This window comes from Urocitellus parryii, chromosome 5, assembly GCF_045843805.1.
Source record: "Urocitellus parryii isolate mUroPar1 chromosome 5, mUroPar1.hap1, whole genome shotgun sequence".
NCBI lineage: Eukaryota > Metazoa > Chordata > Mammalia > Rodentia > Sciuridae > Urocitellus > Urocitellus parryii.
In genome coordinates, this window is record NC_135535.1 from 33,797,376 (window position 1) to 33,821,423 (window position 24,048).

The 24,048-nt window shown below is 30.7% G+C and overlaps 1 protein-coding gene across 1 annotated transcript in view; it reads right to left on the bottom strand.

Annotated features, from left to right (window-relative positions):
* The window catches only part of Lrriq1 (leucine rich repeats and IQ motif containing 1), a 156,370-nt gene that overhangs the window by 50,722 nt on the left and 81,600 nt on the right, over positions 1-24,048 (bottom strand). The window contains exons 18-22 of the mRNA XM_026391410.2: positions 12,645-12,734; positions 11,865-11,986; positions 11,266-11,361; positions 10,950-11,032; positions 4,116-4,217 (exon numbers count right to left, since the gene is read on the bottom strand). Of these exons, the coding sequence (XP_026247195.2) occupies positions 4,116-4,217; positions 10,950-11,032; positions 11,266-11,361; positions 11,865-11,986; positions 12,645-12,734 (493 nt within the window). The remainder of the gene's footprint in view (positions 1-4,115; positions 4,218-10,949; positions 11,033-11,265; positions 11,362-11,864; positions 11,987-12,644; positions 12,735-24,048) is intronic.

The following is a 24,048-nucleotide window of genomic DNA, read 5'->3' on the forward strand; positions in this document are numbered from 1 at the left end:
ATATTTATCTCTATATATCTATATATCTGTATGTCTACACATACACACATATATGTACACATACATACATACACATATGCATGTATACACACAAAATGGACTATTATTCAGCCTTAAAAAGGGAAATTCCTGTAATTTTTGGCAACATGAATGAATACAGAGGATATTTTTTGCTAAGTGAAATAATGTAGGCATAGAAAGACAAATACCAAATGATCTCACATATATGTGGAATCTAATACAGTTGAACTCATAGAAGTAGAGAGTAGAATGAGAGTTACCAGAGACTAGGTACAAGGGAATAAGGGAGGGAGTTGATCAAAGGGTACAAAGTTTCAAATAGGAGGAAGAGATTTTGAGATTTATTGCATAGCAGATCCACTGTAGTCAATAATGCACAGTATACTGCAAAACAACTAGGAGTAAATTTTAATTGTTTTAAAATTAAAAAAAATGATAGGCAAGCAAGGTGATAGATCTATTAAATAGCTGGATTAAATCATGCACTTTGTATACCTCTGTCAAAACATCATATTGTATCCCATAAATGCATATGATTATAATTTATCAAGAAAATAATACTATTAATAAGAGGAAATTAATATGTGACTGTGAGGAATACCAATGAAGGTGGAGTGAAATGGGCACTCCATGCACACTCTTCTGATGCTTAAACTTATAAATCTCTTGTAAAACAGTTTAATGCTGTGCTACAAATATTTAAATGCACATACTCTGATCTGTTAATTCCACTTCTAGAAATTAATTTAATAATTAAACTGGAGCTAAAAAAGACTCAAATTGTATTACACAAACTATACCTATAAAGCTATGCTTCCTGTTATACCAGTGAAAAATAAGAAGAGTGGTAAGACAGATAAAAAAATGAAAACTAGGTAGGAGATCTTCAAGGTAATAATCAAGAAAGTGTCTGATTTGTAAGGCAATGTCATATATTGAAGCCCAAGAACAATTACAGGTGATAACAAAGGTAAACTAAGGTAGACACCTGATTGTAAAAATAACCAAATGAATTTGTTTACAAATGAATCATCAAAGTAAGCCAATGTTAAATCTGTACAGTTCCCAGTTTCTCAGTCGTATAGGAAGAACTGTCTCATCTGACACATGGAACATATATTAGGTTACAGAGGTAACAAAGGTTCCTCAACCTAGATCAGGTTAAAGGTCAAAATTTTTCATGAATAAGACAGAATAATGTTATAACACACAAACTAGTAAAATGGCATTTTTCCATCTATTTAATATAATTTATTTCATATAAAATATTCCTTGAATTTAACCATATTTTCCACTCTAGACAAACAGAGACAGAGTATATCCCATCCTGCTAGAGATACTCAGAAAAATGCCACAGTAATAATCAAAGAAGTTTAGTAACATTTATTTAATTTATAAAAACCATGGAAATTTCACAGAGTCTTTTGCCAAGGGGGAAAATAAATTTTGTTTTAAATTTAATTTTTTAACATCATACAATGTTACTATCAAATAAATGGGAATTATAGAAAGCAATAGTCAAATAATACTGACACAATTTCAACAAAATCAAGGGAATAATAAGACTACGCTGGTATATATATATATTTATGCCAGATCTATCCCAAATGCAGTCAGATAATCTGAACCTACAACAAAATTTAATTGCGATTCCCCACGTTTTTTTGAAAGTCAGAAGAAGAATAGAAATTTAGTAGATTAGACAAAGGGGAATGAAGAGAATGGAGGGTATAAGAAAGACAGTGGAATGAATTGGACATAACTTTCCTATGTTTATATATGAATATACCATCAGTGAAACTCCACATCATGTACAACCACAAGAATAGACTCCTAATTAGAAAAAGTTATACTATATTTATAATATGTGAAAATATACTCTACTGTCATGTGTATCTAAAAAGAAGAAATTTAAAAAAAGAGAAAGAAAAAGAAGCCCAACTATTAATTTTATTTGAATGTTTTCTTGAGGAATAGGAAGTTCTTCCAATGTTCTAAAATTAGTTTGTGATGATGGTTATGTAAATGAAATTTACTGAACTATACTCCTAAATTATATTTTGTAATATGTAAATTGTACCTAAAACAGCTTATTTCAAAGTGCACCCTCTACTGGGCAGCTGGGGCAGGCTGCTAACTTGGAAGCTGTTCTCTGTGGCCTAAGGAAATGAGTATGAGCCTGGGAAGTGAGTCCAGAGCAGCAGTTAAAGATAGCATGGCTTTCAGCCTGACCAGTAATGGGTAAATTTTCTTGCCTCACTGGTCCCCTTAAAACAAAGGGCAAAAATGAACATATTAATTAGGGAAAAATTTCTTATATATAGAACTGTTTCAGCCAAGCTTATTCCTTAAAACAAAACCCTAAATCCTTAAAAAAAAAAAAAACAAAAAACTGTGACTCACTAGATATAAAGTCTGGTATATACATAAAGCCCATTCAGTGAAAAATGAAATGCAAGACATACTTGGGGTTTCAAAAACAAAACAATGAAACAGTAAACTAAACACATTTCACATAGGGCAAACAAAACAAAACAAAACAAATCCTCACTCACAAAGCATATGTGGAAATGTTCCATATTCAATGGGCCACTTTTTGTCACTATTTTGATTATTACTAGTGTATCTTACATTAGAATACACTTTAATAAACATAAGCATACATATACTATTTTAGATGGCAACATCTCCTAGAACAGGAGAAAATGCAACAGAACTCATTAGGATAGATTTCTCCTTTCTGATTCTAAGATTAAAATAAATTAAATGTCTTTACTCCTAGACATTTCCTTCCTAAATCAACAATGATCCTACTTAACAGATAATACCTGTGGAGTTATTGTTTTTAGCAAAGGTTCTACTTTTCCTTTCAAAACAGTGAAATGGTGAAAACTAACAAGGAAATTAATCCTAATTAAAACCTAAGCCTTATATTCATATTGGAAATATATTTTTTTATTAAAATATTAACTCATTAGCAATTCTCACAATTATATTGAGTTTTTATACCTTTAATGGACACCAAAAGTTCAAAATGTTTTCCCATAGAAAATTCTAAACAACAGCAACAATGACAAAAAATAGAATTAGAAAACAAATCTCCACATAGCATAATCTATAGATTCAACAATTTTGATAATTTGGCACACTTGCTTTATCTACCTTTCTACATATGTATTTTTTTCTGTGTACTTTCATGTAAACTCCAGCCTCCACGTCTTCTACCCCTATGGATGTTAGTGAGCATCTCTAAAAAAATAATAAATTTAGTGACTACCAAATGTTTCTTTAAATAGAAATGTATTTTCAGTCATATCATGAAGATGCATAAATTTAATATTTACTTAGTATCTACAAAAGATAAACTCTTGAGAATCCTAAATACTTTCTTTCCATTAAAATGTATCTGGCTCCTATTTTTTCTATTAGAAATTACAAAATTATAGGTAAAACATTAAAAATTTTAATACTAAAAAGAAAGCAAGTGAAAGTTTTGTTTTTAAGTCAAGCTTGCCGCTGTATTACATATATATATTTCTGTTTAATAATGTAAGTTCAAAATTCTCCTGAATATTGAAATCAGAAGAAATCTTCTACCTAGATGTGCAAATACTGAACCTTAAAAGAGAGTTACCAAGCTGTGAATACTGTAAAAAATGAAAATTCTGGAGTATAATTTATAGTGTTTAATGAAATTTGTACATATTGGATATACTGGAATATCATTTTAACATGTGATCACTTTCATTGACATAAACCAATATTATGTCAGTGTATTTTTTATGTCACTGTAATTTTATGTCACTGTAAAATTAAATTACATTAATAGCACTAATGATACAGCCATTATATTTTCACATAAGATAAAAGGAATTTAAAATTTAGATAAGCATTGATAGAAATGCCAAATTATCATACCAAAATATCAAAACACTAAATTAGTATTTTAGCTCCTGTTCATATTTTGACTTTTATTCATATATTTTGTACACATTTTCCATGTGTATTTTTGGGATTATTGAGGATTAAAATATATGTCTGAATATAATATCTAATCTTTTAATCTTTCTATGCATCAAGTATTAAATCCATACCTTCAAAGTAGCCATCACTTTTAGAGGGTGTCTGCTTTGGTGAGTTTATAACAGAAACTTTATTTTCATTGTTTTTGAATAATGCTAGGCGCACACTGGGATCTAGACAAAAAGAACAAGAGAGAAGATCAGCTCTGGGTCATTCTTTCTCTAAAAGGACCACATATTTTTTTATGCTGGTATTAAAATATTATCCCCTCTATAGGATTCAATGATATTGATTATCTCATTTCCCAATTTATAATATGAAAAGGTAGCCAACCAATATTCTTGGTTGTCTGAATATACACATAGCCAATACTTAGTATAAAGGACAGTAACACTAATAATGTGAAAAAAGTTGCTTGTAAACTATGACATCATATACTTTACTATTTACTAATTTACCTCCTTTTTAAAATCCCTAATATTTCTTCTAGAGTAAAGCAAAATTTCTATAGATGGATAACTAGGCAATAAAGTTCTCATTATAGAAAAAAAAAACATGTGTTCAACATTTCCCCCTCTAAATTACAGAGCTAGGATATGGGAACAGGAAAGCAAGGCAGCTATTAGATTGAGGGCCAAAGAAAAAAAGACTATTTCATTAATTTTATACATACAATTTTGGTGTTTTTTTCCTAAATATATTGTATTTACCTACCAAAGTCGTATAAATACTCTAAAGGTTTTAAAGCCTAAAATATCCTAAATCTATTAATTTTACAAAATAAAAAGTGTGATTTAAATGTAGGGCATGTAACTTTTTATTTGTAATAAATGGTTCTCTGGAATATGAAAAATGAGAATTCAGTACTTTTGTATTATGAGGTTTTGCTTAAGAACTCTAAGAAGACAGTGATGCAAGTACTAGGGAATGAAATCCAGGGTGGAAAGTTGTGCATTTAGTAGGGTAGCAAAGCCACAATTTGGAGTAGCACACATTTTCATAGTATTCTGTGTCATCTGGCAGAAGAGAGTTTAAGAATCTTTGATTAATATCTAGTAAAATAGAACTGAATATGCTAAGTGGGAAAACAATATATTAATGTCATGAATATTAAACAGTATATTTTAATTAAATGATAAAGTAGCATATTTCTTAGAATGTGCATTAGAAAAGCAGAATAAATAGCATTTGCAGAGTTATTCTCCAATATAAGCAACCTGATGATTTTCATTTTTTTAGTAATAATTTATCCTTAGTAATTTTGATTAACACACTACACCAAGATTATACTTCTTTAACATTAGAAAAATTTCAATGTTTGGGTACTTCCCTAAGTGTAGGCAACCTAAAGTGTTTTAATAATTGGATATTTCTACATTAATTCATTTTGAATTATCAATATGAATAATATTGATATTATGTATATTTCATTGAATAAGTTTTATGTGTCACCTAAATCATTTGAAAAATATTGATATATCAAAAGAAGCATTACTCAATCAGGGAAGACAGATTTCTATGGGTTCACAAACTGTGTTGTACCTCACAACTTCTTTTGATAACTTATAACCATCTTTCTATTCTCCTGCTCTTCTTGCCTCTTGGCAATGACTGGCAATTCAACATTATTAGTTCAGATTCTAGTTTCAATTTTTACCAGTTGTATCACTCTAAAAACAATTGCTCTCACTTTGTGACTTCTCTGTCCATCAGAAATAATAATGACTTTCAAGAACTACTGTGAGAATTTAATGTAATAATGTGTGTAAAGTATCAAATCTAATACCCACATAAGTGTGGACACTCAATAAATGACAGTTAGCAGATAGATATATATTACAACATATACAACTATAATATTTCCAACCTATTGTACTCTTGGAAAAGACCATAAATCTTTCATAGTATAAGAAATAGATGGATCCATAATATCTCCCTTTTATTAAATATAGCACACAAAACAAAAGCTATGGATCTTTTATAAATTCTTTGGTACTTCCTTGGGCAAGCAACAATCTATCTATGAATTTTTTTTTTTTTTGGTATGGGGAATTGAACTCAGGGGCACTAAACCATTGAGCCACATTCCCATCCCTACTTTGTATTTTATTTAGAGACTAGGTCTCACTGAGTTGCTTAGCATCTTGCTGTTGCTGATGCTGGCTTTGAACTCGAGATCCTCCTGTCTCAGTCTCCCAATCTGATGAGATTATAGGCATGAGCCACTGTGGCCAATTTATGAGGTTATTTTTTAAATATGTAAAATAGGGATAACAATAGCACTTCCTTATACTATTATCAAGATCAAAAAATTTAATACCTGTCAAATAACTAAAATAATCAGCTCAATTTATTCAATAAAATAATTTTATTCCCCAAGTATAAATGTCCTTTCATTTCAAAACATTCTGCTTGCATCAGCAAAAATTGATTTAAAACTTAATTCAGATTGCAAAGGGATAATGATAAGAAGCAAGATACACTTTGGTAATTTAAGATAGAGGAAAAAAAATCACTTGATTTTGATAGTTCCTAGAAATACCACCTTGGTTAAGACACTATTCTTACTCCCCCACCACCCTGAATACAGTCTAGTAGAAAGTCAGGGGATAAGGATGTGTAAATTACAAATTGTGACACAGTTTTCACGCACTGTAAAATTAGTTTTGCACATTAATACCACTCCTCTGTGATCATTAATACCAGGTCTGCTACTTTTTTATTTTTATTTTTTTAAGAAAATTTTGAGTCTCCCATTATGGCTTGCTTATGACAGTAAATAAAAATATTTTTAAAAAGCTCTACATAAGTAAGCTGAGTTCCTATTATGAACAAGGCTTTATACTTTAATGCTCTATATCACTTATCTCATTTAAGTAATATAATTTTAGTTAGACAATAGAAGTATCCATATCAATATTTCTTTTTGAATCCTCTCACTTAAAATTGTCATTTTGCAAACAAATTGCTTTCCTACAGTCCTTGAACTACTTAGTGCACATTAAAAAACGAAATTACCCTTTCTTAATTTCCACCTGGTTAATTTTTGGCTGTGATTAAATGTTAACCTTTTGCTTCATCTTGTTCTTCCTTTTCTCTAGGAAATTTTGATATGCATCAATATGATAAATCTAGAAAAACCATATTATGTGTGCATCCTATGTTCTTAGCCCTTAAACATTTTACCAGCTGTTCTGTACCAAAATCCATACACTCAGAACATTCTAAGAAACACTTCACATCAAAACCAGTCACCACGCCCCTTCCCCAGCTATTGAATCTCAGACTTGCTACCAATTATGCTTGCTACCCTAAGGTTATTGACCCTGCATGTTTTCAATAAACCTGTAACTTGCCTCACATTTGATATTCTTCACTGCAGTACTGCATTCTAAACTATCCTCAGTTTCTGCTAAATTCAAATGCAGATCACCAAATTTTGTAAATACTAACCAGACAACAGTAAAGCATAAACAAACAACCCACAAAAACAATACTGGTCATTATTGGTTGAAGCTGATATCACTCATGAGGGGAAAAGCAATTATTTATTTACTGAGAAAAACAACTATAACCCAAACATAAACTGGGTAGATCATGATAGCTATTCCCAATTTTAGATTTCATCCCATACCTTCTAATCAATTCCTCTCCCTTGTCCTACACTCTGCCTCCTTCTCTTTAAAGCAGATGGCTTCACTTAAAGCAACAGAAGTCATCAATAATGAATCTCCCCAACAGCTGTCCACACTACATTTCCTCAGTTCCTTACATCTTTATTAAACATCTTCCTTCAGTTTCTTCCTCTATCTGCAACTGATTCCATTACACCTCACTTTTTTAAAATTTAAGTCACCTTATGCCTTTTGTCCTATTTTCACTCTCATCTTCAAATATTATTGACTTCTATTCCTTGACTAATAAAAATGTAAAGATATGAACAAAAAATATTGTTAAGTGCTTGCTACTAAATTGCTCTCAGTTTTTCATGGCAGAAATTTGAATTAAAGTTTTCATACTCATGTTTACACCCCATGTCCTTGAGGACCACTGCCTTTGTTTAATTGTAGGATATCATTTATATCATTTATTGCACTAATTAATAGTTCCTATTCTCTGACACCTCTCCTACCACTCTACCAACTCCCATAGATCTGGCTGTGCTCTCGCCAGTTTTATGGACAATGTTGCCCTCTGGTGGCTTGAAGTTACAAATTATAAATTGTTAACACACACACACACACACACACACACACACACACACCATCTCCATGTATATTTAAAGATTACTAGTATATTTAAAGAATTTCAAAGGAGTTAACTATTTAGCGGGATTTCAATATTTAAAACATTGATTTAGATCATTAGTAAATAAAATTTTAAAATTATGGCTATTATTTGGATAGATTCCAGTAAATTAATGGCATAGCACACATTGACTGATTTATAAAACTGAGAAAGGTAATAGAAAAATATCTATTCTCTAGGAAGAAAACCTAAGGTATAGACTTAAATAATTTATTCAAAACTAAAAGAAGTGACATGAGTCATTAACATAACAGAAGATAAATAAGATGTGATCCTTAGAAAGGATTGCCTTGATTTTTTTTTTCGTTCCCTTTAATCCTCCCTTAATATTTTTAATTTGTGTATCTGCTGTGAAGGAGAAACAGAGGAATATAGGATAATATAAAGCTCATATGTAGAATAATAATATGGTATAATACATAGGTTATATGTAGGCATTGGAATTTCTAAGAAATGCTGCTTTTGTTTTCTTAATCTAATATAATTTTAATGAAACAAAAGAAGAATTGTGCAAAATTCAAAATCTCACATAATAACATAGATGCAGTTTGAATTACAATCCTGTAAAAAGAGTAATAATCCCCATAAAAATGATACAATTGCCACTCAGGATTTTTAATCTAACAGAGCATGCTTTGTGAGCACTGACAAAATGTTAAGATGTATTTACTAAACTGGATGGTTGGCTGTGCTTTTTCATTTGTTACCCTACCATGCCCCCTTGTGACTGATAAAAAGCAGCTTTATTTTTTAACTTAATTATATTGAATTGTGGCCATTAAAGCAATAATATTTATGTGTGAGCATATATTGCTTATTGAATCCTTTGCTAATACATATTTCTCATGGTGATTTATGAAAAAGGACCCAACCAAAACAAAATAGCCCCTCGATTACAAGAATCAGTAAGAAAGAAATATTTTTCAAGACAGAATCATATGGCAAATCTGACAAGGTAAACTTTTCCTTAGCTTTGAATGCAGAAGCTACTGAAAAAAAAAAAACTAAAAATATCTTTTAAGAATAGTTCTAGAAAAATTTCTGGAACATAAATAGGTGAAAATTATTTGTTGAAAATTGGTTGAATCAGTTCTTAAACCTTTTTCACAGCTGATCTTGCCCCAGGAGTTTCAGAAAAAAATTTAATTCTCAAAACAGTTGTTTTTCTCATAGTTTTGAAGATGGATAGAAATAGACATCAGAGCAACAAAAGAATTTATCAAACCACACTGATTTATTTTACTGGATACCACATCCCCAGAACTGAAAAGAGTGTCTGACTGTTGCCTGGGTTTTGGTTACTGTTTCACCAGGTAACCTCCACAGAGTTTTCTGCTCACAGAGACTTCATAAACTTAGTAGGGAGTTTACTAGATGAGAGTGCAGGTCACAGACAATTTGGAAATCACAATATTTATTTATATTTTCTTTTAAAATGCTTAAAATCCCAACATTTAAAACCCAACAAAATTTTAATACACACAAAATTATAATTATCTCAAAAAGATAACATAAAATTATCATTAATATAAAACCAACAAAGGAAACTTGTACAATTCTAAAAATGAATCCTCTGTAACTTCTCAATAGCTGATTAGTGATGTGCCAATAAATCAGTTATTCCGTGGAAAACAACAGTATTTTGGTTATTTTATTTCTATTTTTTTAAACATTAAAACACACATACACACACACGTTATTCAGAATTCTACTGAATTAGTAATTTAAAATAATACATAGAAAAACAATAAAGATAAAGAGTTTTTGAGTGCTTACTTGTATGTTTACATATAAGACAGAATTATAGGAGAACATAAATTTCTTTTCTGATGAACAAAAACTCAGTTTTTTAAAAATGATACTTATAACAAGCCTATTAGTGCATCAGTTCATAAAGTTACAAATAAATGCAGTTATCTGCTGTATGTAAATAATTTTAAATAGTGCTAAATAAAGAAATAAAATCATAATAACTTGCTATTTCTTGCTCTGACATCTGTAAGCTCTTCCACATATTAATTAACTATACTAAAATAATTATTGTTATCTAAAGACATGATTTGAAGAGTAGCCTGGCAAGTAGGATAGAAGATGCCTTTGAACACTTCCCAAATTCTTCAAAAACTACAGTCCCAAACACATAAATTGTGTTTCTTTTTCAATGTATCAAGTTGAAAAATCTTCATAGCTTATTAAATCCTTGAAACTGACAAATTAATACTGTTTACTGAATAATCAAGCAATATAAGAACACACAAAGGAATATGAAGCTGATGTTCTTTAGAATCAACATTCCCCCAAATGAACCACTTTAGAAGCAAATTATAACATAATACTCAGTACACAACAGATAGAATAATAAATAGCAAAGTAGATAAGAAACAGGGTAAAAGTATTTTAAAAGTACAATAAATCCTTCAATGTAATAGCATAGTAATTTTCTCTAATTTTTTAAAATTTATTTTTGGTGTAATTATTTTAGACATTCATCTGTGCATTCATTTATTTCATGTTAAAATAGTGTATAAACTATATTTTTAAAGAATTTATCTTCAATATCACAAATAGTTACTATTCAAAGAATATTAATTACTTACCTAATTTTTTCTTTAATTTCTTTGATTTCATTTTCTGTGCCCTTTTCAGCATTTGTTGAGCAGTAGAAATATCCTTAAATCCCCTGTTAAAAAATGAATTTCATGAAGGCAAAAAATATCCAGGCCTTGTATATACACGTAAAGATAAATACACATCTGAATTACATCATCCTAAAATAAATTTGTATTCCCATTTAATCAGATGCTTAGTTTCTTGAAAATTAATAAAGAGATTCTCAAACCCTGAAAATTATCTGTCTTGGACATTTATTAATCTCTCAATTTCTTAATTTTTAGTGTAGAATAGATTACATACCATTCTTCTGAAATTTTTTCTTCTTTTTCAGATCTTAGTAAACTCTTTCTGCTAGTCTTAGATTCAGATGTCGAGGATAAAGTTCCATTTTCTGATCTGGCAATAGAAATAAATGACTTTTAACTGAATCAACACAAATATCAGCACGGTCTAAAAATACAAGCTGTTTATGTTGTCTCAAACTTGGAAATAAAATCCATTTACAGAAAAACTTTATCTTGAAAAGTAATAAAAGTCTGCCATTAATTTTAAATGTTTACATTTCAATTACTTGAAGCATATTTCAATCCTATTGCTGAAAGTAATGCAGCACTGGGACTTTTATTCTAATTCTTATCTCCACCTATAAAGCAGTAAAGATCCACTTGTTTGCAATAATTAATTACATTATTTCGTCAACACATAAGTTTTGTAGTTGCTTTAATGCACCTACCTCACATTTTTCTTACACTGAAAACTCAAAAAAATGATATTTTTAATATTGATTGTTGTTCCATCTTTTAAACAAGTAAATTCACATCTATTTTTGTAATGCTGCTTAAGGAATATAATGTTTTGTCATCTATAGGTTGATTTCCTAAGAGAATAATTTAGCTTACCTGCCATTTAAGTGTGTGTGTTCTGATGAAAAACAATTTTCTTTGTCATTACATAGCCATGCTTGAGCTGGATGACTTGGTAAATTAAGTGAGGCATCATCATATTTCAAAGTTCCAGAGATCTTATCAGACAAAAATGTAAATAAGTGTAAAGAAAATTGGAAAATTCTATCATTTATAAAGAATTGCTTTCTATTCATGTTACCAAGTAGTTTCATGAGGGAAACTCACAAAAATATTAAAAACTTTTAAAATGAAATTTCTGGAGAATTCATACATGACTTGTTATAATGATGTAGAACACTTATTTTGGTATAGTTCACATATGTAAAATGATTAATAGCAAAGATCTTTAAAAAATATCAGAAAACAAAAACTTCAAAGATTATCAAATAAATAAAAGATATTGCAGTCCATTGACCTCTGACTGAGAATCTTCAGCTGCTGCCCTTTTAATGCATATTTTTGTATTTTTAAAGTGCTGTCAACTAGTGATTTTAGTCTACTGCCAAATATGCAGCTGAAGCACATCATTATTATTTTTTTTTTGCTACTGTGAAATAAAGTGTTGAAAGAAATCCAAAATAAAGAAAAAAAATAGGAGTAAATGAAAGAAAAGCTACATGAAAAATTACATCTGGGGATGAGGAGGAAGTGAAAGGCTTCTAAAAGTAATTATGTTTTTCAAGTCAATAAATTGTATTATTAATCACTGCAGCATAGCATAACCTTAAGAAATGAACAAAGATCGAGAACTCAGAAGTTTCCATGACATGTTACCTTTGGCCAGTGCAGCTGGTTTGAGAGAAGCAGTGTTTGTGAAGGGAAGCGGGTGGAATCTAAATCTAGCCATTCTTTCTCTAAGGCAGCCTGCACAAATAGTAACATTAAAATATACAAAATTTAGTTTGCACAGCTTTCACTAAGTTTCCTTTAAATTGTCTTATATACTACAAATGTTGCCAAAACATATCAGAATTTTTATTTACAGGGAATTTGCTATTTGCTATTGTAAGAGGATATGCAACTATATAATGCAAACATACTAAGAAATGGGATAAGTCTTTTCATCTCCAGGTTTCATATAAAGTGAAAACTTGATATTTTAAGTACTCTTAAAATGAGGTACATATTGTTCTGGGTATTTAACTGTTTAAAACTATGACTTTGAGCCAAATCTAGACCTACCCAAGTAAAATAATATTTTAGCTCTTTGCAAATTAAAGTACCTTCTAGCAAACATGATTGAAAACATTACAATAAACATATATAATTAAAAATTATATTTTTTAAAACCAGAGTATATAAGCCAGCTTTTTCTTAGTTTGTTCCGAATTTCACAAATTTTCTGATAGAAACCAGAATTTTAGTCAATGAATAAAACATCACAATGAATATGGTTCCTGTTATTATTATGCTTTAATTCAACTGTTTGAATAAAAATATAAATTCAAATTTAATTCTTGAAACTCCTATTTTAAATCTCCTCTCTCTTCGGCTTGAAACATCTTTGTTCCATTGACATAATTTCCAAATTCTATCTATAATGAAATTGTACTGATTATATTATCATTGTATATTTAAAATATAATTATCCAAATTTTATTTAATTGGATTATCTCACATAGCTTAGAAAAGACTTCTGTGGTTCTATAATATTTTTTGGATTGTTTTTGGGGAAAAAAAAAAACAAGAGCATCAGAGGAATACCGATTAATTTTTTAAAAGGCTGTAAACTGAACAAAAACAATTTTTATTTAAAACTAGAATGATTATATTCTGAGGAGATTTAGATACACTTTTCATTTATACAATTCCAGTACTTCTTGACTGCCATTTGAAAGATTATAGGAAAGGCAGGACAAAGGCACACTGACAAAAGATTGGCAGTGCCCTGACAAATTTTCACTGTGGCTTTCAGTCTTAGCAAATCTTCTACTATTTGAAGAGTGTGTAAACAAGGCACATCTATTCAGTAGTTAAGTACTTCGCAAGATTTCTTCCAGATAAGGATTATTAGTATGCGTATTATAGTTATCTGTGATTTAAGAACACATATCTGGTTTATGAATTGCTATTTTCAGTTTGGTAAGAGTAATGAGTTCAAGAGATATACTGTATAACATGGTGACTAGAGTTAATAACAGTTCATTGCCTTCTTGAAAATCAGTAAGTAATGTTCAGCATTCTCACCAACAACAGTGATAAATATATGTATTAATCCATACAATAAGTTTGATTTTGCCTTTCCACAATGCATACATATTTCAAAACATCACTGTGTTACACAATAAATAATTTTTGTTAATTAAAAATTCAAATTTTAGTTTTCCCAAATAAAGAGCACAGAGCATGTGCAAGAGAGAGAAGTCATTTTCTCATCAGAACCATTAGTGTTCCTCCTTCTCATCTTCACAGAGAGAAAAGGTTTGAAAATGGCAGTCCAGAAACAATGACTATAGTTCAGAGGGGCACCACAATAAAAGGAATCAAGAGACTGTGTCAGTTTTTAAATGAAAGAGTTGACATGAAGGAGACTTGCTTTGATATGTCTGGGGAATTTAAGAAAATAAACTATTGCAATTTATTTGCAATATATTTAAGCTGCTAATGTTAACTCCGTGTTAAATCATGCCAGGAATTCAGCAAACTCCCACTGACTTATAAAATCAAAATGCTTATGATGGATGATAAATAAATTTGATGACTGAACCATTTAAAAATTGCTATTTGATGCAAAATAGCAAATGGGATTTAGGACTTAGATTTTTAATTATTCTTGATGACAAATAGATGAAAATCTAGATCTCTTTGAGGGAAGATCAAGGGCTACTACACATCAGCTGATGAAAAATTGCTAAAATGAGGAGAGATATGAAGGAAACAATATTACAAAAGGCAACATGACAACTGACAAGTGTCTGTGGCAAAGGAACAGTGTTGTCAGGGATGGAGCCTTAGTTTTATGATAATTTTTTAATGGAAAAATTTTTTTTTCTTAAACACCTGCCAACCCAACTCCTTTTTAAATGTTATTTGTAAATTCAGCTGTTTTCTCTCTGCAACAGAACAAGGTCTCCCATAGCACAGTGACCACTTTGCCTTATTATATAGATATTGAAAGAGTGCTCTTACTTGAAAAACTTATATAAATAAGTCTGGGGAAAAGTTTGCTTTTTAAAAATTGATAATTAAAAATACAGAAAACTTTGCAAAACACCTTTTCTTAGATGAATGTAAGATCACAAACTTTTATAGGATTTCAGGATAATTCTTTCCTCAAGAAATTTCTAGAAGCTCAGAGAGGAGGTTAATACAAAATGCTAAAGATGTGTGTAATTTTACCATTATACAATCACAACCAAAATAATTACCAACCAAAATTTACTATACAACAAAATTTATTAACCAACCAAAATTATTATCAAGTATATTTAGCATTACCTAGTACATTGAGGAAAATAAAATTTCAAAGTGCCAGGAAAAATTGGCCAAGAGTTATAAATACAGCACTGTCTTTTAAAATGCATCTTAAAATGTCATGCTTACAACTGCACATTTATACTATTTTTGGCTATTTCTAAGAAAACTTTATGTTCAGATATCCTTTGACTTACAACTAAGGGTTTATAAAGCATTCTTATTACTACAGGACTATTGTCATATTTACTTACATATTGAAAGTGAATTTGAACTTGAATATATTTGTATCTGAACATTCACAGTTAAACATTTGATCCAACATACACATATTTGGCTTTTGTCCATAGAAGAAAACATTATCCTATAATTCAATTTTGATAGCATGGAAAATAAAGCTATCAGGAAGAGAAGGTGCAAATAACACAGATGTTGTAATGTGTGTGTGTGTGTGTGTGCGCGCACAAAATTTTTCATTCTATTTATAAAATCCTTTAATTTGACTCATGAAATGAGGACCAGACTTGCTCCAAGCCTCAAGTCAGTGAATGTTGAATGGTCATAGAGATTCTAAAAATAATAGTTTGACCTCTTTCTTACTACATGACTCACTTCTACCAGTATGGCTCAACAATTTCCCTTTCTGTCCAGGTGATGCTTAAACTACACCAAAAAGAATTACTTTGAATTTTTTTTCCTCATATCTTTTATAGCATCTCACAATCATTGAGGTTCATAAAGCTGGCCCAATATGAACCCCAAGTTCTGCTTTCTAAACTACTTCTTCAGTTCTCCTACTTTAGAAGAATAGGTGTTTATATCGTTAAATATGACTGTTGTATGGTAAATATGTCTCTTTCCACTACACTTATATCACTTGTCTTTACTCTTTTTCTTTCCCACTCTATTTTTTTGTCTATTTTCCTCCAGTGTACCATAACATATAACACTCTATGAGGTTAATTTGAGACAGGGATAAAATATAAACTCCAGATCAGTAAATTGCCCAGCTTCTCACATTTTGCCTCCTTCTTAAAATTATTCCTGAAAATACTAAATTTGACTTAAGACTGAGACAAAACCCAATTCTGATTATCATGGTTTTCTGATTTTATGGTATGACATTAGCTTTTCTCATATTCTTTGAGTTTAAGAATTCATACATTATCAGTCATTTAAATTTAAAGACAATTAAAAAAAACTAGGAATGAAATTACCATATGACCCAGCTATCCCACTTCTCGATATTTATGCAAAAGAACTTAAATGAGCATATTACAGTGATACAGTACATCAATATTTGAAGCAACACAACTCACAATTGCCAAGTGTTCAACAAGCACAAATGGTCATCAAAAGATAAATGGAGAAATAAAATGTGGCATATATAAACAATGGAGTTTTATTCAGGCATAAAGAAGAATAAAATTATAGCAATTGCAAGTAAATGAATGAAACCAGAGAACATCATGCTAAGTGAAATAAGCCAGACCCAGAAAATCAAGGGTCAAATGTTTTCTCTCATATGTGGAAGCTAGAGCAAAATAAGGGGGAAAAGGAGTGGGTGGGGTGGGTGTGTAGAATTCCTTGAAAATAGAAGAGATATTAGTGGAGTAGAGGGGAGGGAAGAGGGATGGGGAATTTGAGGGACACTGAAATGAAATTGACCAAACTATCCTATGAACATATAGAAATATACCACAGTGAATTTTACTTTCATAGAGATTATGTATATCTATAAAACACTAATTAAAAAATTAAAACTTAACAGAAGAAAGATTACTGGAGTAGTAGAAAAGGTACAGGGAGAGAGAGGAGGGGAGGGAACTAATTATCTTCCATGCTTGTATGTCACAATAAACCCCAATGTTATGTATAACTATAATGTACTAATAAAAAAGTTATATATATATATATAATTTTAAAGACAATTGCATTGGTTCTTTATATGTTGACTTCTAAATAGCATGAGTAAAAATGAAAATAAAAGATCTTAAGTTAACAAATAAAACATCAGCTAAAGTTTATTTCAAATTAAAAAGGTTAAAAAAATGAAAGGGCCAATGTAGACCACTATATCAGACTACTAAAATAGGCTATTTTAGTGTTTCATATCTATTATATTCTAGAAAAATGTGCAAACTTTTTCCCCAAAGGAAATAAGAGATCTCAGCTTACTAAAATTGCTAAACTTATTTTTCAACGTGGGCTCAAGGCTCTGGTTAATATCTTATCCATCATTATTTGAGAGGTTCATTATGAATATTATAGATAGAAGATACTTAATGGAAGGAGACAATTCTACGGGGGTCTCCTACATCTGCATGTCCTGAGACAGCTTTTTTCTAGACTATCTTTTCAAGGATGTTTGCATAGCTGACAGCCTGGGAAGACAGGAAAAACATTTCTCTCCACCACTGTCCTACCAAGAACCATTGTATATGGAGCATGTAAATTCAATGGACAAGTTTCGACTTGGCTCATGGTGGAGGCAGGAGCTAAAGTTATCTGATGAGTGGGTTCCTTTAGGTCAATTCATTGTTCACTTGTTGCTGCTTCTAGATCTGAATGCATAGTAGAAACTAAGATATTAATAAGATTACTTTTGCATTCCATGAGTGTCAGATAAGAATATACTAATAGGGAAAGAGTTGCAGATTGTGAAGTTCTCATGTGACAAAATTTGTGTTTTGCTGCCAGTGGAATGACTAGTGGGTCAGGATTTAGAGTGAGCCTCTCCACCCTCTGATGTCCAAAGTTTTTATAATATAGATGATATCCTTCTGGTTGCCAAGTCAAAATGGTATGTGAATTATATCTCAATTTTTAAAAAATCACTTTCACCTTGATTGTGGTATTATCACACCTCTGCCAGGAGGTGTGGCTAGTAAACCTGGACAAAATTCTGGGTCTCTTTGTCCAAGTAGTTTCTTGAGACTTTGTGGAAAAATGAACATTGCCCAGTACTCCCGGTAGACAAAGAGAAACAACTACTTCTTCAGTTCTTCATATTAAAAAAAGACAAGGTCTAACACCCATCAATGTGGAACCTCTGGCAATAGAAGCAGAATTTACCTGGAGGTATTGCTTAGTGATTTTGGATTTGTGACATTCCTGACACAGCCACTAGGGTTTACTTGTATAGGAAAGCACCTGTTAGTTTCCTGCTGGGCTGTTAGAAACTAAATAACTGGCTCTAGGAGACCTGTGACTCTCTAGTTAGATATTACCAGATTTGGATTCAATGATATTAAAGGTAGAAGGTCTCCAAAAATACTCTCATCAAAAGAAAAGGGTATATCAAAATATGTTGCTACCTGGCTTCAGTGGCAGGTCAGCTTTACATGAAAAAAATGGCAGCTGTCCTTCTTAGGGAAACTTAATCTCCACTCCACAACTGGTTGAGAAGAGATCTCCATTAACATAGATTCCCTTAAATTCTAGCACCTAGGATGGTTTATCTTAGGTAAAATCCAACTTACTCTTGGGCTGTTGCCAGTGTCATCACACTAGCAGATTGACCACATCCTGCTTGAGCCCTCAAATAACAAATCACAGTTGCTTATACAACTATCTGGATTATTCATAAGTATGATCACAGTAAGGGCCCATTTCCCATTGAGAATGACCAATATTATGTCATTGATTGGGTATGCCTGACTCTTTTTCAGATACAGAAACTGTTAATGTGTGTCAGACTTGTGACTCTGGAAAAATTTATCATTTGTCCTGTAGTAGAGGAGGTCCCGTCATAATCCACAGGTTATAAATCAGCTGACTCTGGCCATACAAATGTGGTCCTTGAAAGTAGTCTGAATAATTTCTCAGGTTCTGAACTCTTTGAGTATGATATTTATGTGCCTTTTTATCACAAAAGTTACTTGATAATGAGCTGACAGCTCAAGTATACTTCTTTCTTTTCTTCTCTAATTCTTTTTGTTAAAGCAATTGGAGAATATGACTATCATCAGAAAAGGGACATATGCTAGTAGTCACTTCTTAAATAATGTATAGGAAGGAATGCATAGGAGTGATAAAGACAAATTTTGACAACTCAGGATTTTCTCCTGGCCACTCCTGGAAATTATGAGTATTTCTTTTCCCTAAAAGCAAGCACAGCTAAGCATGACTGATCAATCCTTAGGATACAGTCTGCCTGAAAGGAGACAGGCTATTAAAATTAATCCTGGTTAAGATTTATAAAAATGCACTGGGGACTTGTTCCCAGACTTTCTAAATGAAAATTTTAGCCATAACTGGAAAACAGAAAAGTAGTGAATTTGTGACTACTGAAATGGTACACTGTAATTTTGTGGAGTTAGTTTCAGAATAATATGCTGTACCTTTGAAAGGAACACCTTAGACCCTGGAGGCATTCAAGGGAGAGGAAAATCAATCATCTTTTATTCATAGAACTGCCCCTATTGTTTCTCCACAAGGAAAATGCCCAAGTAGGATTCTCCTAAACTGCTGCAAGCACTTCAAATTTACCTTACTGCTAGATCTTCCATTTTATATGATTATATTACATTGTAAAAGTCCAAAACACTTAATTCAAACAGCATCTATTTTCTCACCAAAATAAGTGAAAAAAGGAAAATCCTAGTAAAGGCAGTCTTATATATAGAAAATTTAAAAATACAGGAGCATCCTGGTAATTTGCTATGATTTGAAAATAAAGTGATGGCAATGTCAAAGTAAGAAAAAGGAACATTAACTTCCTAACTAATACTTGGCTTTAGTTACAAGCACCCCTGACCTATTATCTCTTAATCATATACAAAATTATCCATTTAAAACAGAAATAACAACATTTTCTTCCCATATTAAAAACTTAATAATAATTTTCTATTGCATTTGACATAAAATCCAAAGTGCTTGCTTGATATCACATCATAGGTATTATATGAATTAACCCATAGCCATTTTTCTGTTTTTTACCTCTATTTATCCTTCTATACTAATTAGTTCTGCCTATTCTAAACTTTCCGTTCCTTTAATATATTGTGTACATATTTCAAGGTTTGAAGACTTGCCTTATATTTAGCACAAAATAGTATTATCCTATGGCTACTTCTTCAATTTATTGTCAATCCTTATTTAAATGCTGTACTTTATGCAGAACTTATTTGATATTTCAATTAAATACTATGTTCTGTCCTTAATCTTATTTTTATAGGTATTTTCAATATCTTATTGTATACTGTAAATTAATGTGGGTGCTGTCACCTCGAGTAAAATGTATGCCTTGTGAGGTTAGAAATTTTGTTCACCATGGTAAAAATACTACCTAGAAAACTTAAGATACTCACTGATGATTAAAATATTATTCATTTATAAAGATAATAATACTGACAATGATGATAGCAGCTTGAATTAGAATTAAGATCCTCCTGATAATTCTATAAATATTCTAAAAGTTATCATCTAAAAAAACAGAAGCTCAAGGCACTTAAGAGCAATCAAGGCAACCAGGAGAGAGCCAATACCTTAGAAAGTAGAGTTTGATGCTGATGTGAACCATATATTTTCCTTCACGAAAATGTTCCTTCAGTAAAGTTTGAAATTTATTAACAGGAAAGAGATGCCAAACATAAATTTGAGGACTGCTTGGAGAGTTTCACTCTAATAAAGTGAAAAATGTTGAAGTGTACAAATACTAAAGCAGTGAATAGTGAAGGACCAAGATCCCAGAGTTGAGCAAACTAAAGAAATATGAGCTCAAAGTCATGTCTACAACTTCCCTTCACGTTTTCTAATTCCAAGTAGTAAATGTGCACACAAGATGCTGAAAAGCACAGCACAACAGCCACAACGGGAAACTAAAGAACTAAGAAGACATTTTTCAATCATTTGGTGGAGTAGAGAAAGGGATTGGAATTCAGGGATAAACAAGGTGAAAGAAACCTGATATATACCCCAGGTTTTCAGATGAAACACCCTACTGTTTTAAATTTAAGAGAAACAAGAAATAGAACAGCCATACCTAAACAAACAAACAACAACAACAACAAAAAAACAAACTTAAAAATTAGCCTATACAATATTAGCCTACAATAACTGCTTTTCGGAATAAAATTAAATCTTCTTTAGAGAAAGAAAACAACATCTTTACATAGATAAAGTCTGGTACATAACCAAAGATTAAATGCATAGAAAGAAGATGAACTGACTAAACATCCAAGAGATAAATAGCCAATAGAAACAAACCTATAAGTGATCCAGGCATTTCATTAATTGAGAAACTTTCAAAAATACCACACTTGAAATGTTCAAGAAAATATATATAAGATGATATAAAACTTCAAGTTGATTTAAATAAAAGGATCAAATAGAAATTGTAGAAATAAACAAAAGAAATGAAGACTTCAGGAGATGTGCTAAAAATGATTAGATAAAGCAGGAGAGATAGTCAGTGAACTCCAAGATAGGTCAATAGAAACAACAAAATTAAAACACAAAATGTTTCAGGACATTGAAAATAAAAAGCCACAGGCAACAGAAACAAAACTAGACATATGGGATTGCACAAAATGTTTGTATTTCTACACAGTAGAGCAGTAGAGGAAACAATTAATGAAACAAAGGATCAAACAACATAATAAGAGAAAATACTTATAAACTATACATCTGATAAGGAGTTAGTATTTAAAATATATGAAAAACTAAAAAAAAAACCCTGATTTTAAAAAAATGGATCAAGTATGTGAATAGACATTTCTCAAAAGAAGACAAAGATCAACAGGTTTATGATAAAATGTTCAACATCACTATCTTCAGGGAAATACAAGTTAAAGTTACAATGACACATCACCTCACAACTATTAGAATTAATATTATTAAGAAGAAAAAGATAAAAAGAGTTGTTAAGTATGCAGATGAAAAGGAACTGTCTAATACTGTTGGTGGAGAGGTAAATTATTACCAGTCATTAAAGGAAACACTATGGAGTCTCCTCAAAAATTAAAAATAGAACTACCAAGTTACCAAACAATCCCACTTCTGGGATCTACCCAAATGAAATCAATATGTTAAGATATCTGTACTCCCATGTTTATTGTAGCATTACTCATAATCTTTAAGACATGAAATCAACCTAAATATCTGTCTGTGAATGGATAAGGTCACAAACATATACAAGTGGATATTATTCAGTCACAAATATAAGGAAATTATGCCATTTGCAACAAGATAAACGAACATGGAGAACATTATGCTCAGTGAAATAAGCCAGGCACAGAAAGACAAATACTATATAATCTTACTTATATATGGGGTATCTGAAAAAGCTAATATCATAATAGAGAGTATAATTATGGTCCCAAAGACTGCAATGTTTTGGGGGAAGCAGAGGAAACACTTTTCAACCCCATGTGTAAGGCCAATACAACCATTACACCAAAATACAAAGATATAACTAAGCAAGAAGTGAAATTTATAGTCTCAACATCTTGAATTCAAATGAAAAAATCATAAACAAAACATTAGCAAGTCAAATCTACTGGTATGTTAAAAAAATGCATTATAGCCAAATTAGTTTATTCTAGGAAGACAAGGTTTAGTGTTAGAAATTAATCAGTTATATGTATATATATATATATATATATATATATATATACATATATCTCCCAAATAACATATATAGGATCATCATCATTAACAGCAGCAGCAGCATTATCATCATCATCTTGCCTTTGAAGATGCTAAGGAATAACCTCCTTAACCCATAGTTTCTATGAGATCTACAGGAACCTTTTCATTTAGTTGGGAGTATTTAAATTTTCATCCTAAAACCAGGAAGTAGAAAAGAATGTTTGTAATGACCATCACTATGCAAATTGTACTTGAGGTAATAATCAGGACAATGCAATAAGAAAAACAACTGAAATAAAAGTTAGAAAAAAGAAAAAGAACTATCATTTTCCATAGGTGACATGATTAGATACATAGAATATTTAATAGACTTAAGAATCTATTAAACATAATAAGCAATTTCGGCAAAGTGGCTGCATACACAATCAATAAAATAAAAATAAAGATGAAATGCATTTCTATATGCTAATCAAGCATGATATCAGCAAACACCAAATAGCTAGGAATAAATCTATAAAAATGTACAACACCACTATGAAAAAAACCTTCATAGTTTCTTGATATTGTGTATATTTCAAAAATCCCTCTATATTATTTTTTTAATCAGTATGACAATTTCAGAAAGAACAGAAATTGGCTTCTCAATAATACAAGTCATTATGTATAATGGTTTCCATATTGAAGTTCATTGTAAACAAATTCTGTTCAGTGAAGAAAGCAGGCATAAATTAACTCATCTCTTCAAAATCAAGGTAAATTAAATTTAGTTCTGAAGAACATCAGAAAGAAATTTACAAAGGTAAATAAACTGCAAGGATTTTGCATGAAAGGTGTAGGGTGATTTAAAAGCGCTTTAATTATTTTCAAGATAGCTAGTTGGTTTTTTTTTCACTTAATATAAATAAAAAAAAATTCCCACAGAAAATAATTGACTTTATAAGGGAATTTTCAGAAACAATTTAATTTCTTTGAGTATTTGAGATTTGAAGACAAAATAATGTGAAATAATTGTCAATTTTAAAATTATTTTACCTACGCGTCAATTAAAAAATAATAATCTTGGCATTTCTAGAGACATACTGATTAGCAGCATGCTCTGAAAGGTGATTTTATATCCTAAAAGAATAATGTTGAATTTTAAAAGGCTTCCTTTTGATTAAGATATGACTAT